Here is a 15,259-nt window from a genome sequence, read left to right as displayed (position 1 = left end):
TCATCACGAATGAGTTATGGACAGTTTCATAAGTTAAAAATGAGCAGTATCTCACAGATATTCATCATGTATCTGTGAAGTTAATCAATAATGAATGTGGATAGCGCAATAAATAACAACTAAGTTTAAGCCATAGCCTAAGCATTTCAACAAAATTTATTCCCTCTGTTAAAATCCATTGATTCTCATTGATTCATCAGTGCTCTGTTCCACTTGTTCTAAAATGGGAAGAAGGAGCTGGCTGAATTATATTTACACACAATTGCCTTTGACCTCACTGACCTGTCTCAGACAATATTCTCTGGTACATAAATTGAACTGTGCAGGGATGTCTTCAGTTTGTGATGGGTTAAATTACCATAATAATAATGATGAGGCTAAAGGCACTCATCATTATTTATGCACAAATCAGACAGCAGTTTCAGGTGAGTGCAGATGTGTGGTTCAATGTGAAAATTCATAAGTTGCTGACCAAGATGCGCTTCTTCTCTGTAATCTGAGCAGACACAGCATCTTGCTGTCTGGCTCCCCAGTCAAATGTATTGAGTAGCCTGAAGTTCCTATACTGATGTCGTAGCTATGGAGTAAGCTCACCATAGAAGGTTAGGGTTTGTTCATTTCAGTCTAAGTACCCTTTTAACAGCATAATTAGTCTTAACTGCCAAACAACCTCTCTGGTACTGACTAACTTTTACAAATATGGAGTCTCATTGCTTTAGCTTTTAATTGTTGTTTGAAATTTTTAAGAATTTTTTTTGCCTCTCTGTCTTTTTCTCTCTCTTAATCCAGTCTTTTTCCCTCTCTGTATTTTGCTTTCTATAATTGATTTGATATTGCTTTCACAATTCTAGCTTACACACTTCCTGGTTCATAAGAACATAAGCAGGAGTAAATCATATGACCCATCAAAAAAATCTTTCTATCTCAGCCTTAAATGGATTCAACAATGGAGTATGTACAACCCTCTGGACCGACAATTCTGAAGTTTCACAACTCTTTGAGTGAAGTAATATCTCCTCATTTCTCCTTATCTCAGTTCTAAATGATCAACACCTTATCCTGAGGCTGTGCCCCCATGTTCTAGATTCCCCAGCCAGGGGAAACAACCTTTCAGTGTCTCCCCTGTCAACCCTCTTCAAAATCTTGTATGTTTAATGACAGCACCTCTCTTTCTTCTAAACTCAAGAGAGTATAGGGACAATTTACTCAGTCTCTCATTACAGGATAATCCTTCCATCCCAGGAACCAATCTAATGAACCTTTGCTGTACCACCTCCTATCCTTCCTTTAATATGGAGACCAAAACTGCACACAGTACTCCAGATATTGTCCCACCAAAGCCCTATACAATTGTAGCAAGACTTCTTTATTCTTGTACTCCAATCCCCTTGCAATAATGGCAAACATGATATTCGGCTTCCTAATTGCTAGCTGTACTTGCACGCTAACTTTCTCTGTTCCTTGTACAAGTTCACCTAAGTCTCTCTAAACATCAAAATTTAGAAGTTTCATGCCTTTTAAAAAATATTCTGCTTTTTATTTTTTACTACCAAAGTGAATAATCTCACACTTCCCCACATTATACTCCATCGACCAACTTGCTGCCTACCCGCTTAACCTGTCTATATCTCTGCAACCTGTTTGTGTTCTCACAGCTTACATTCCCACCTAACATTGTATCATCTGCATTCTTGGATACTTTACTCTCGGTTGCTTTGTCTAAGTCATGTATATAAATTGTAAATAGCTGAGGCCCCAGTTACAGCCTGCCAACTTGAAAATATCCCCTTCATCCCTACTCTCTGCTTGCTGTCCATTAACTAATCCTCCATCCATGCCAATATATTACCCCAACTCCATGAGCCTTTATGTCACACATTAACCTTAGTTGAATACCTTTTGAAAATCCAAAGTATACTACATCTACTGGCTGCTTTTTATCTACTCCACTAGTTACATCCTCAAAAATCTCTGATAAATTTGTCAACTACAATTTCGCTGTTGTTAAATCATCTTGACCGTGCCTGATCATAGAATCATAGAATGGTTACAGCACAGAAGGAGACTATTGAGCCCATCATGATTTTGAACACCTCTATCAAATCTCCTCTAACCTTCTTTCTCTAGGGAGAACAAGTCCAGCTTCTCCAAAATATCCACATAACAGAAGTCCCTCATCCCTGGAAACATTCTCCTAAATCTTATTGGCACCTTCTCTAAAGCCTTCACATCCTTCCTAAAGTGTCCTGCCCAGAATTACACACAATACTCCAGGCGAGGCCAAACTATTGTTCATACTATGATTTTTCTTGACAACTTATGTCAGGCTAACCATTCTGTAGTTCCCAGTTTTCTCTCTTCCCCTTTCTTGAATAGCTAACTTCAAAATTGCTGGGACCATGCTGGAATCTAGGGAATTTTGGAAAATCATAACCATGCATCCACTATCTCTGCAGTTACCTCTTTTAGAACCCTAGGATGCTGGCCACTATATCCAGGGGATTTGTTGGCTTTCAGTCCCCTAGTTTTCTCTAATATATTTCTCTGCTGAAAACTTTAGGTTCCTCACTCTTATTAGCCCCTTGGTTACCCTTTATTTCTGGTATGGAATTTGTGTCTCCTATGGTGAAGACAGACACAAAATATTTGTTCAGTGGCTCTACCATTTCCTCATTTCCCATGATAATTTCTCCTGTCTCTGGCTATATGTGGCCAACAGTTACTTTAGCTACTTGGCTCCCTTTCATATACTTGTAAAAGCTGTTACAGTCTGTTTTATATTCCTGGCTAGTTTTCTTTCATTTTCTATTTTTTTCCCTTTTTATCAACTTTTTGGTCGCCCTCTGCTGGTTTCTAAAACTCTCCCAGTCCTCAGGCTTACTGCTGTTCTTCACAACATTATAAGCCTTTTCTTTTAATCTAATACTATCCTTAACTTCCCTAGAAAGCCACAGATAGATTTATGTCACTGAGTTTTGTTTTTTAATGGGATGCATTTTTGTTGAACATTTTTAATTGTTTCTTCAGTTTCTTTAAACATGGACCTATATCAACACAAAACCACAATAAGAATAAAGAAAACTTGCTGAAGTATTATACAATCCCACGTATTTTCTGGAACATTCAGTACATAGCATTTTTGTAATGTTGTATTGCAATCATGAATGTTTCAGTAAAAAAATTTTCTAACAAGAGAGAATGTAAAATGCTGTTACTGTCCACCGACCAGATTTGGATTGAATTTTTCCATAGGAATCCAAAGAAGCAACAAAGTCATCAGAAAGATCCAGGAAAAATGAATCTGAAGAAAGCCAGATACTACTGGAAGATGAGAGCCAGGAGGTAAGGAGTGCTGAGCATGGCACATAAAACAAGGCATGCAGCTCTGTCTGAGGCATATTAGTATATAGTATAGAAGGTCATTTTATGGGATGTTTTATAACTTTAAACATTGTATACATGCATGGTGTTGTTCTTGCTGAGACATAGAGAAATATTCATGCATCTCAACAGTGCATCATTGGAAGCTCTTTCCTGGGTGGTGTAGAGCTTGCATAGCATTGATATGAGCTATGTCTCAAATAGAAGAACAGGAGAATCGGCCAGGCTCTACAACGGACATGTACCTCTGTCCTACTGATTTTCCTCTATTCAGCAACAACAATGTGCATTTTCTATAGCACCTTTCACATAGTAGAATGTCCTATGGTGTTTCACTGGAGTGTTTTCAAACAAAATTTAACATCAAACCACATAAGGAGACATTAGGACAGATGACCAAAAGCTTGGTTAAAGTGTCTTGAAATGGAAAGAGAGGGAATAACCTGGAGAGATTTAAGGAGGGAATTCCAGAGCATGGGGCCTAGGCAGTTGAAGACACAAGTGCCAATTGTGGAGCAATTAAAATTGAGTATGTGCAAGAGGCTTGAATTGGAGGAGCACAGCGATATCGAAGGCTTATCGGGCTCAATGAGGTCACAGAAATAGAGAGGGGTGAGGCCCTGGATGGATTTGAAGAGAAGGAAGGGGATTTTAAAATTTGAAGTGTTGCCAGACTTGGAACTAATATAGGTCAGCAAGCGAACAGATTTTGATGTGAATTTTGGCTGAGCTAATGTTTACAGAGATTGGAAGGTGGGAGGCCGGCCAGGAGAGCATTTGAATAGCTGATTCTGGAGGTAACAAAAGCATGGGTGAGGATTTCAACATCAAATAGGTTGAAGCAGGGATGGGCATGCACAATATTACAGAGGTGGAAGTAGGCGGTCTTGGAGATGGAGAGGTTATGTCATCGGAAGCTCATTTCGGGGCCAAATACAATACTAAGGTTGCAATGGTCTGGTTCAGCATCAGATGGTTTCTAGGTGAGAGATAGAGTCGGTAGCTAGGGAACAGAGTTTGGCGGAAACCGAAGACTATGGCCACAAAATTCAGCTCCATATCATCCGAACTTTTGGCACCTCAGCTACCATTTTGGGTACAAAATGACATCTGTGCCGTTTTCTCACACTTCTGCAGGTTGGTGAAGACGTTCGCTTTGGTGTTACACATGTATCATCATATTACATACGTTACTTTTTGGGTGCCGCATCTAAATACAGAGATACCAAGCCACAAAAGGTTTCACTCCCTGAATGTGCAGCTGCTGTGCAGGTGAATAGCCGGTATACTGACAGCAGCCATGATGTCTTTATTCTGAGCCAGTCCACTGTATCATCAGTATTTCAGCCACCACATCAAATTAGAGGGTGGCTGCTGAGCAACAAGGCCTTTCTTCTGACCATCTGGCTCATGACTCCAGTGTGCAATCCAAGTACACATGAGGAGCATGCATATAACCAAATGTCCTGTTGTCACATGAAATGTCATCGAGCAGACCATCGGGGTGCTTAAACAGCGCTTTTGCTGCTGGACTACTCTGGAGGAGCTCTGCAGTACTGTCCAGAGTGTGTATCACAACTTGCCATGGTCCACTGCATCCTGCACAACGTCGCCATCATTAGGGCGCAGGCCTTGCTACCAGGTACATGCCGAGCAGCTGAGGAGAAGGAGGAGGAGGAGAGCAGCACATTCCCTTTCTGGCTGGTCTGTCTGTGTTCAGCTGATTGGAGTGCATTGCCAACGTACACAACCCCAATCTACCATTCAACAACAGTCTCACACTTTACTATCCCTCTGTTACTGGCCATCAGTGCGTTCTCTTGGCCACAATGCTGAAATAAAATCCACCCTAAATCAAAAATTCTAAACCAACTTTATCAAGAAACCATCCAATGTTCCATACAATAGTCACTAATTACCTATGTGCTTTCCCTTAGTGCTTGTCGTCCGTGTGCCTTTGCCTATCCTAGTGCTTTGACGCAAAGCCACCCCAATAGCTGCAGCATGGCTGATGGAAGGCTCCTGACTTTCACCGGGGAAACTGCAGATGGCCTTGCAAGATGAACTCGAGCAGCTCTGGCCCTAGAAGGCCCCGCTTTGGATTGCAGCACCTCAGCATGGACGGCAGCAGCCTGGGCTTGCTGGCTGACATGCAACAGCAAGGGCACTGGCGGAGGGGCAGAGGTGGGGCAGTATAAATGCTGTCTTCCTGACAGTCACTGCCACTCCTCCAGGGCGGCGCCTCAGCAATCATAGTGATATGTTGGAGGACAGATTGCTGAACTGCTGTGAGATCCTGCAAACACCTTTCAGCACTTGTATCCGCAGCAATGATGGCAGCCAACTCAGCCTGCAAGGCAGCAAGCTGGGCTTGCATGACTTCATTTTGAACTTCCACTGCAGCAATTAGACATTGGGTGGGAACAGAATGGAGGCTGACGCATAAGCTGAGGATGATGCCTCATGGTTGGGTCTGCAAGTGTTCTCACGGAGTTGGCCACCACTTCTACAATGGAAGGAATGAGCTCCAGACTCAATGCAAATTACTGTGCCAAGTTGGAGCGGTCTCTTCTATGGTCCTTGATATTCAAAAGGCTTTCTGGCATTTCTGTGTACTTACTGATCAGCCTTTTCCTATACACTGCCCCATCAAAGTTCTCATCTAAGCCCCATGCAGCAGAACTATGTGTGACCTCAACTTTTCCCCATGCCCTGGCTGCAAACCACTCATGCCCAGTGACTCCCCACGTACAGAGTCCTCCTTTATGTTATCCTGTAAAGTATGTACAGCATCAGTATCTGAGCTGGTGGCTGTGAGTGTGAGATAAAGTGACAGTATTTCATCATCAGACTCTTCTTCCTCTTATTTATTTTTTATTTTTTATTTAGAGATACAGCACTGAAACAGGCCCTTCGGCCCACCGAGTCTGTGCCGACCAACAACCATCCATTTATACTAACCCTACAGTAATCCCATATTCCCTATCACCTCCCTACACTAGGGGCAATTTACAACAGCCAATTTACCTATCACCTGCAAGTCTTTGGATGTGGGAGGAAACCGGAGCACCCGGTGAAAACCCACGCAGACACAGGGAGAACTTGCAAACTCCGCACAGGCAGTACTTAGAATTGAACCCGGGTCCCTGGAGCTGTGAGGCTGTGGTACTAACCACTGTGCCACTGCTTCACACTCCTGCACCACTGCCTGGTGTCATGATCCTGTTTATTTTTCTCTCCGGGAAATATGTAATATGTCTTTACGACAGCAAAGGATCAGTACTGCTTTAAGAACAAGCAGGCCTCAGGAGTTACCAAGAAGGTGCATTCTCATTGCCTTGGATACAGCCATTCGGAGACTGGGATTCAAAGGGTGCATTCTCGTTGCCTTAGATACAGCCACTTGGACTGATCATCGAGAGATACATTTGTTACAATTTAATTTTGAACTGGCTTGCAGCGCAAAAAGCCTGTTCTAATAGGAGGAAACAGAGAGACAGCTGTGTGTTAGCACCTGAAAGGAGAAACAGGCCATTTAAACTGAAGAAAGAGAATTTAATATATATTTATTATTCTCTCTCAAAGTTCTAAAATGTCAAGCCAAAACAGAGATCACTGATAATTTAAACTGAAGGAAGGGAAGTTAGACTGTGACAATCTTTTATCCCTCAGAAACTCTAAAGTCAGATTAATTCTATTGAAAGTGTTTGCAAGTCGTTAATTGTTGAAATTCGTCGCTGGAAAAGGAAAGCATCACTTACTGCTGGAATTAGACTATGGACTGTTCTACTGTTGAAAAACCTTTTTCTTCCTATCAGATGGCTGTGAGGACTTCAAGCAACCTTGGTCATTTTCACCTCCGTCAGGAGCATAAATTTGCAAGGACTCTTAATTTTTTCCAGTTTACATGTTGTTTTTATCTTCATAGTGTTTAAGAATTTAGGTTTTCTAATTAAACAGTTAATTTGTTGATTTAAAGACACCTGGTTTGGTTAGCCTCAGTTGGAGGTTAACAGATGGTACAATTTGGCTGGGTCTTTAATTTGGAAAGTTTAAAATGATATGTTAAGCGATCTGTGGAGTGACGGGATTGAAATAACAGTGCGTTTCTCCCACCACAATCAGAATTGTATATTTTGATTGAGGGCTGTGACTGGAGTAGTCAGTCAGAACACTGGTCAAGTAGTAATTCTTGGGTATCTGAAAGGAGAAAGGCAATTTTAGTGAGGGGCGATGGGGTAAAGTAAGAGGTACATGCATCTTGTGCAACTTGGGAATCAGAAGAGGTTGCAGGATGAGAGGCAAGTAGATGTAATGAGGAGGATTAGGTAGGCTCTTTTCAGCCATGCCACTGATCATGGCCTCAGTCATGGCCATTGTGATGGGAAGGAGGAGTAAGCATTCAGTTGTTGGGTATCTCAGATTGACACATCACCCATTTAAACTGTAAACATCTCTGCTACACAGAGTAGTTCATGTGTACTTTTATGATGCTATGTGATGTGATGTTTAGTGCCTCATGTACTTATGGTTTATTTTCCTCCAAGGAATATTGTATATATCTGCCGCTTAATGTGGAAAGCCTGTATGCTACTTTTTCACATATAAGACCCCTTCTTGAGTTGGTAGCTTTTTGAAACTGTTAGTAAGCTTTTCCTAGAATTCTAGGTTAGTATGTATGGATGTGGTCATTTTTCAGTTTGATCTGAATAGCTTCTCTGTGGATGTTTTCACAAGATTAGGTGAGAAATGGTGTAGATTGCAGCAGTTGTATATTGTGTGAAAGGAAGAATTGCTCCAGACCAAAAACAAATAGAAAATACTATTCCCATTCTCGTTTAATGGAAGTAGATGGCTCCTTTGTGACTGTTAGTCGACTGTCCATTAGGAAATTGCTCTGTGCATTGTAGTGGGGAAAATGGCCATTTTCTTTTCCCCAATTTCCTGGATTATGGGGCTGAATTTTTCCAGTGATGGGCAGCGAGCTTCAAAAATGGCGGGGCACATGCGTGAGGTTTACTCCGCGGAGCCGCAGCAATATTTAGCACAGCGGTTCATTTACATGGCCGGGGCGGACCACCCCACTGATGGCATGGAGAGTGCAGGCACTCCATCCCCGGCAATGGCATCCAGCGCCACTGCTCAGGCGTGGCGCCATTTTTAAAGGGCTTAGAGCTGTTAGTGACAGTTTAAATTTTTAAAGGAACAGCTAATATTCCCCTCGCAATAGCCTTACATTATCATTCCTGCTCTCTCTCCCATTAAAATACTTACCTCGAGTATCTGACCTTCCCCGCCCCCCCCCACCAAGGTTCAGAAACTTTTACCTTTACCCCTTCCAATCACTTCTTCGACCCTCTCTCCTCACCCCCACACTGAAATACCTACCTCTTCCCCCCTTCCCACCAGCGTCCCGCATCAGATCTCCTGTTGGAGCTCAGATGGCGTGGGACTGCTGGCCACCAATGGTAATATGGGAGCGGGATGGCCGGCGCGATGAGGTAAGTAATTATTCCTTAGCTTTAATAAATTAACATAATTGCCAAGTGGCAGGGCATCTGCCACGAGGCCTCGCCACCACCGGTAATATGGGACAAGGCCTTCCAGCATCGAGGCCCATGGTGGGCCTCTCCCAGAGGCATTTTCCGGGCCCCCTCACCACGACCCCCAACACTGGAGGGTTGGTAAAATCCAGTCCATGTTCTCAAGATTTCATAGAATATGGAGCTGTCTCCAATTGGGACACTGCTTTACAATAAGGGAGCAACAACATTTTTATTCATTTCACAAAGATATTAACATGACGAACATTAATGTCAGGTTTTAAAATGCCTTATGCTAGAGCATCATGTTAATTATATTGGTGCCAAATTACAAAAGCCCTTAAAGTTTTAATTGTGATGCAGTTCTCTTTCTGATTTTGTGCTTCAAAATCTCTCTAGAATTACGAGCTATTTGCAATCTGTGATCATTCTGGAGGATATCGCAGTGGTCATTATGTTGCTTACATTAAACCAGTTTCTTCCAGTAAATGGTACTGTTTCAATGATACAAACGTCACCGAGGTAAATATTATTTCCTTTACTAAGAATAATGTTCTGACTTTCAGAGCACACTTTATAAATTTTCCAAGGTAATTTTTCAATTAATTTAGGTAATCCAAATATATTTTGGAAATTTATAGCTATACATTATATAGATTTCTGGATATCTTGTTGTGGCTGAAATCATTTTATAAAGATAACATTCGTATTACTTAGACAATAATTTCAGAAAGCAGCTCTGCAGATTTTAAAGTAAAAATTCACCAGTGCTTTCATGCTGTTGTCAGTGTAGAAGGGCTGCCTGCTGCTTTCATTTGGCACTGTCCCCCTTCTAGATCCCAGAAATGGGAGCTTTGAGGAGCACAGCAGACATTCCCACCCTGCAGAGGCAGTGTAATTTTGGAGTGGTATCTTTCTGCTATGAGAAAGGGAGTCAGAAATCAGCTGAGCCAAAGGTGAAAAGGATCACAATTTCCTGAAAAGTTCACCCTGCAACGATGGGTCACTGTTCCAATTATAAATTATCACTCTGGGATAAATTACCAAATGCCTTTTTAACTCTACAGCCCACATTCAGACTAGCATAGAACCTACTCCTACTCTTGGCAGCCGCAGGTCCTGCCGGACCAATCAGGTGCACATCTGGCAGATTCCCGAGGAATGCCCCATCAGACACACTCCCAGATTACTGCCAGTATGTAAAGGGTTGGACAGAAGAAGCGCCCAAGACCCTGAATCAGAATTTTCCATTTAGTCGCAAAGGAAAGCAAGCCCTGAGATTCTAGATTCTACCCCAATTTCCATGCCTCTGTCCACACCAGTGTACCCTCTAACTTCTGTTTGCTGTGCATGGCCGGCTTGTGATCTCTTTAAGATTGGCACGCAGCTGCGCGTGTATGCATCTTAAAGGGAAGTTTTCTTGTGCCCGGCCTGTTTGTTCCCTACGTGGCACATTCCCGATTGTTGCACAGCCAAGCACCCACACAGCTTAGAGGGAACATTTCTCCACACTTCCTCCCTACACCCCGCCAAAGAAACCTGTCATTTTTGTGGCAGAATCCTTGTGCAATTGCTCGGTTTTAATCGTGAACAAGAGTTTTGCATTCTTTGAAATAAAATCCTTTATCCTACATTAAATCAGAAATTAATAGAATTATTACTTTTACAGTTGAAGGACTTCATTTCTGGAGTATGCAATGGCAGTACAGGCAGCACAGAAGGCATACCTTGTAGAAGGTAGGAGTGTTGTGTAACTGATTTTCTAATTAAATCTTCTTGATTAGCCTTAATTTGCCTATTACATTAACGCCAGAAGATTTTTAGAACATAAATTGTAAGATAATAACGAACTTTTAATGATTATTGCATTTTTATCGTAGATCGTCTACAGCATACATGCTAATGTACAGGAAGGAGGAAGTAAACAGCTTTGAAGGTAAATCAAGCCCTCCTTTTCAGATTTTTTTTAGATACAGCACTGAAACGGGCCCTTCGGCCCACCGTGTCTGTGCCAACCATTAACCACCCATTTATACTAATCCTACACTAATCCCCTATTCCTACCACATCCTCACCTGTTCCTATATTCCCCTGCCACCTACCTATACTAGGGGCAATTTATAATGGCCAATTTACCTATCAACCTGCAAGTCTTTTGGCTGTGGGAGGAAACCGGAGCACCTGGAGGAAACCCACGCAGACACAGGGAGAACTTGCAAACTCCACACAGGCAGTACCCAGAATTGAACCCGGGTCGCTGCAGCTGTGAGGCTGCGGTGCTAACCACTGCGCCACTATGACATTGATCAATTTGTATTCACTAACTTATGTAAGCATTAAATCCCTATACAGGATTTTTCAAATATAAAGAAGCACTCATTCAAATTCATTTACCAGTCCAGCTCTTGGTCTAAGTTACTAAAATAAAAAAAGGGGAATGATTTATGCACAAGTGTAATTTATATTTTTAATTTTATGTCACCATTATCTGGTGCTTTGGAATATTTCATTAGTATTACACTCAACAGCTTATTTGATTCAATTTTGCAGCCATTTATTAATACTTTATTGCATGAATGGAATAAATTGTACCGAAATTAAATTTAAAATTAGGCTGCTGTGTAAGTTAATGCCTCTTACACATTTTGCACTTAAACTTTCCCCCAAGTGTTTATTTTAAAGGTTATATCAAATATATCTTTAGTCACTTGCTAAATTATTGTATTCTAGATAGTAAATAATAGGCATACTTCAAAAGGAGATTTTTCCAAAAATCTTCCTACTCTTAGAAAGAAGATTATGCCTGAAGAATGATGTCATTATATCTGACAGCCAGTGTAGTATAACATGAGTTACTTCAATACTTGTGGCTTTATTCCATTGTTGTGATTTTAGATTTAGATTTTTTTAGATTTAGAGATACAGCACTGAAACAGGCTTTTCGGCCCACCGAGTCTGTGCCGAACATTAACCACCCATTTATACTAATCCTACACTAATTCCATATTCCTACCACATCCTCACCTGTCCCTATATTCCCCGACCACCTACCTATACCAGGGGCAATTTATAATGGCCAATTTACCTATCAACCTGCAAGTCGTTTGGCTGTGGGAGGAAACCGGAGCACCCGGAAGAAACCCACGCAGACAAGGGAGAACTTGCAAACTCCACACGGGCAGTACCCAGAATTGAACCCGGGTCACTGGAGCTCTGAGGCTGCGGTGCTAACCACTGTGCCACTGTGCCGCTTGGTTATGACCAAGGAGGGAGTAATGCACTGTTAATTCAGTCCCACTACTCCACAAGTCACAACATATTAGTGAAGTTTCCCACATACTGGAAATTAGCCAAATTAAACACTTTATTTATCCCCCAGAATAAAGCACGCCAAACCAGATTTCTTTAAACAACAACAAAATTAACTATTTATTAATAAACAAAATCTTAAACAATAATGAGATAAATTTCTAAATATGAAAAGATTTATAACTTCTTATTCTTCCTAACCCTTATACACACACGCATGGATTCAAAAACCAGTTAAATGGGGGAAAAGGCTTTTTGGTGTTCAACTGTTTCTTAGGAGTAATAGAATAGTGGTGGTCATGGTCTGGTAGGAGATTTCCAGATGGTGAGGTGCTCCAGAGTTGAATTGTCTCCCCAGGCGGGTTGGTGAACAGTCTGTGATGGGTGGGCATTCAAGGCAATTTGTCTGCAGCAGGCATCACACAGATCTTTCAGCAAAAGGTGTAGCAACAGGTCTACTTAAATTTTAAAGTAGCAGTCTAGCAATAGAAGCTTTCTTGAGATTTCAGGATCTCCCAAAAACATAAGTACCAGGAATCACTCTTGAGGCACAGATTTTCCAGAGACTGGAGGAAATAGGAATTGGCTACCTTTAACAATGCAGGGCTTCCTGTCAGCCAAGGAGCCTTTCCCCACAGAGAGCAGCAACTCCTCCTTCTCTGGGTCTTTTTCTCTCTCCAGGCAGAGCACAGCCACAACTCAAAAGTAGGATACCTTTTTACAAGAGAGATGCAAGCCTTCTTTTCAGGGAGAGGTCTTTTTCTGGTCTGCAAACACAGGTCTCAGCCAGTTTGTTCTACCTTCTGCCTGCCCAGCACTGGTCTTTCACAAACCAAAATGAAACTGAAACTCTCCAACAATAAGTCATGTGGCCTGTCTTTTACCTTGCTGAGGGTTGCTTGGAAACAGTTGCCTTCCAGTTTGAGCCCCACCCAGTTCAGCATTCAATGTTCTCGGAGAAAAATCCCTCTTGTTCTCAGTCTTTCAAAACTTTCCAAGTTTTCTTTTTAAAAACAAAGCACCGTAACACCGCACAATGGGTTACTTTGGGTTTGAAAGGGTTGTGTAAGCACTGAGGTATCTCTAATTGATAGTGTCAGTTGCTCAGCATTCCACTTTGAATTATCATGAGCAGAACAGGTCCAAATACCTTTTAGTGAGGTAAATATTTGCACACATTTGCAGCATGGTTTGTTAAAGAGCCAATGAATTATGAAAATATGTACACTTGTAAAGTAAGATTTAGTGTTTGCTTGGAAGTTCTGCTCATCGTCTCATGATCCAGTCATTGGGATTAATTTCAACCCTCAGTGGGTTTTGGGTGGATAGAGGGTAAGTGCAAAATGTACTTGTTAGCCTAAGTTTGAGGCTCGGGGTATTTTAATTCCTGGGCCATATCTACATGCCACTGATCAGCTGGCCAGCCATAATGGGCGTAAATTGACTGCTGGTCACAGGTTACAAAGCATGTTCAGGTGGCCAGAAGCCACCAGCCAGCAGCAAAGGAAGGCTCCTCAGCAAGTAGGTATGTCACAGGAGGAGGATTTGAGAGGGCCTCACTGGAGGGTTTCCTTTTCCTGCTAAATTATCTTCGAGGACCTCTTCACCCTTCCTGACAGCCACCAAACTGCTTTCACCTCTTCCCCGCTTGGATTAAAATGCAGTCAGGGTCCTGTTAAGATGCCTATCAACATAGATCTTTGAGGTCCCACCTGCATTAGGCAGTCACATCAAGCCTGCAGAAATTTGTAAGTTAAGGTCGCAGGTGGACGGAAAGAAGCAAGTTCAGAGTGGCGAATAAACTGGCTTAGTTTTAAGTTCCCACCTGCCCAGTTTCTGCTGGGTGGGTAGGGTAAAAATTGACATCTTTTATTTTGCAAACTGAGATAGTTCTCATTAAACACTGGAACTCACTGCCTCAAAGGGTAGTTGAGGCAGAAACCCTCAACTCATTCAAATGGAGTCTGGATATACACCTCAATCTGCAGGGCTATGGACCAAATGCTGGAAAGTGGGATTAGAGTGGGTGGATCATTTTTCGGGGGGCACAGACACAATGGGCTAGATTTTAAAGGCTGTCCAATGGCGGGAGGGGGTAATGAAGATAGCAATGGAGGAGACCCACCACCGTCCATGGCAGGCCCTGTACCGATCTCGGCGGCGCAGTGAGGCATCATAGCGGCTGCCCTGCTGCTCGGTGACGGGACCATGATTTCCATATTTAAATTAATTTATGCACCTGAATTACTGAAGGCCCTGTCGCCTCATTATTCACCGCCCCGTTCTTCATTTGGGGAAACGTGGTGCAACATCTATGGGGAGGCGGGAGGAGGTGATTGTCCCTATGCTGGAGCGGGGGAGGGGGGGTTAAATGCTTCAGATTAGTTGGGGGGATGATGGGAAGGGGTAAAGGAAAAAGGTGCCGAACTTTGCTTGGGTGGAAAGGTCAAATAATAACTGTAGGTATTCCGGGGGTGGGGGGTGCGGGGAGCGGTGCAAGGGAGAAAGGGCAGGAATGATGTGTTATGCCAATGGGGGGTGAGAGAGGGCATGGAAATATTTTTTATGCATTTTTTATAAACTTTCCATTAATGGTCCCTTTAAAAATTCAAATGATCAGTCAGGGCTTTAAAGCCCTTTAAAATTGGCGCTGGTGCCTGTGCATTGGTGCCAGACGCCTGTGCTAGGAACGGCTCGCCTGCCCCCTCCACATCATCGGTGGGGGTGCAGCCGCCCAAGCCACGCTAATGAGCCGCCGCATTTGGAATTATGGGCCCGTGCGTGTGGGACACAAATTTTGCTGCCCGCCGCTTATTTCGGTGGTGGGCTTTTAAAGTGCAGCCCGATAGGCCAAGTGGCCTCTTTCTGTGCCATAAACTTTCTATGATTATATGATTCTATGATGTAGTGTTTCCTATTTTCATGGCCATCTTAAAATGATGCTAGGCTTTGAATTGTAATTGAAGCAGTTATAAATAGGATTATTAACATTTATTTTATCATTTTCATTTTTCCAAAACGTTTCA

The 15,259-nt window shown here is 42.4% G+C and overlaps 1 protein-coding gene across 2 annotated transcripts in view; it reads left to right on the top strand.

Annotated features, from left to right (window-relative positions):
- Positions 1-15,259, top strand: part of LOC137375233 (ubiquitin carboxyl-terminal hydrolase 47-like) — a 35,964-nt gene that overhangs the window by 15,753 nt on the left and 4,952 nt on the right. For both annotated transcript variants that reach the window (XM_068042083.1, XM_068042084.1), the window contains 4 exons: positions 3,253-3,342; positions 9,324-9,446; positions 10,594-10,661; positions 10,805-10,860. In XM_068042083.1, the coding sequence (XP_067898184.1) occupies positions 3,253-3,342; positions 9,324-9,446; positions 10,594-10,661; positions 10,805-10,860 (337 nt within the window). The remainder of the gene's footprint in view (positions 1-3,252; positions 3,343-9,323; positions 9,447-10,593; positions 10,662-10,804; positions 10,861-15,259) is intronic.

The sequence above is a fragment of the Heterodontus francisci genome, chromosome 11 (assembly GCF_036365525.1).
Source record: "Heterodontus francisci isolate sHetFra1 chromosome 11, sHetFra1.hap1, whole genome shotgun sequence".
Classification (NCBI taxonomy): Eukaryota; Metazoa; Chordata; class Chondrichthyes; order Heterodontiformes; family Heterodontidae; genus Heterodontus; species Heterodontus francisci.
This window is presented reverse-complemented; position numbering and strand designations above follow the sequence as displayed.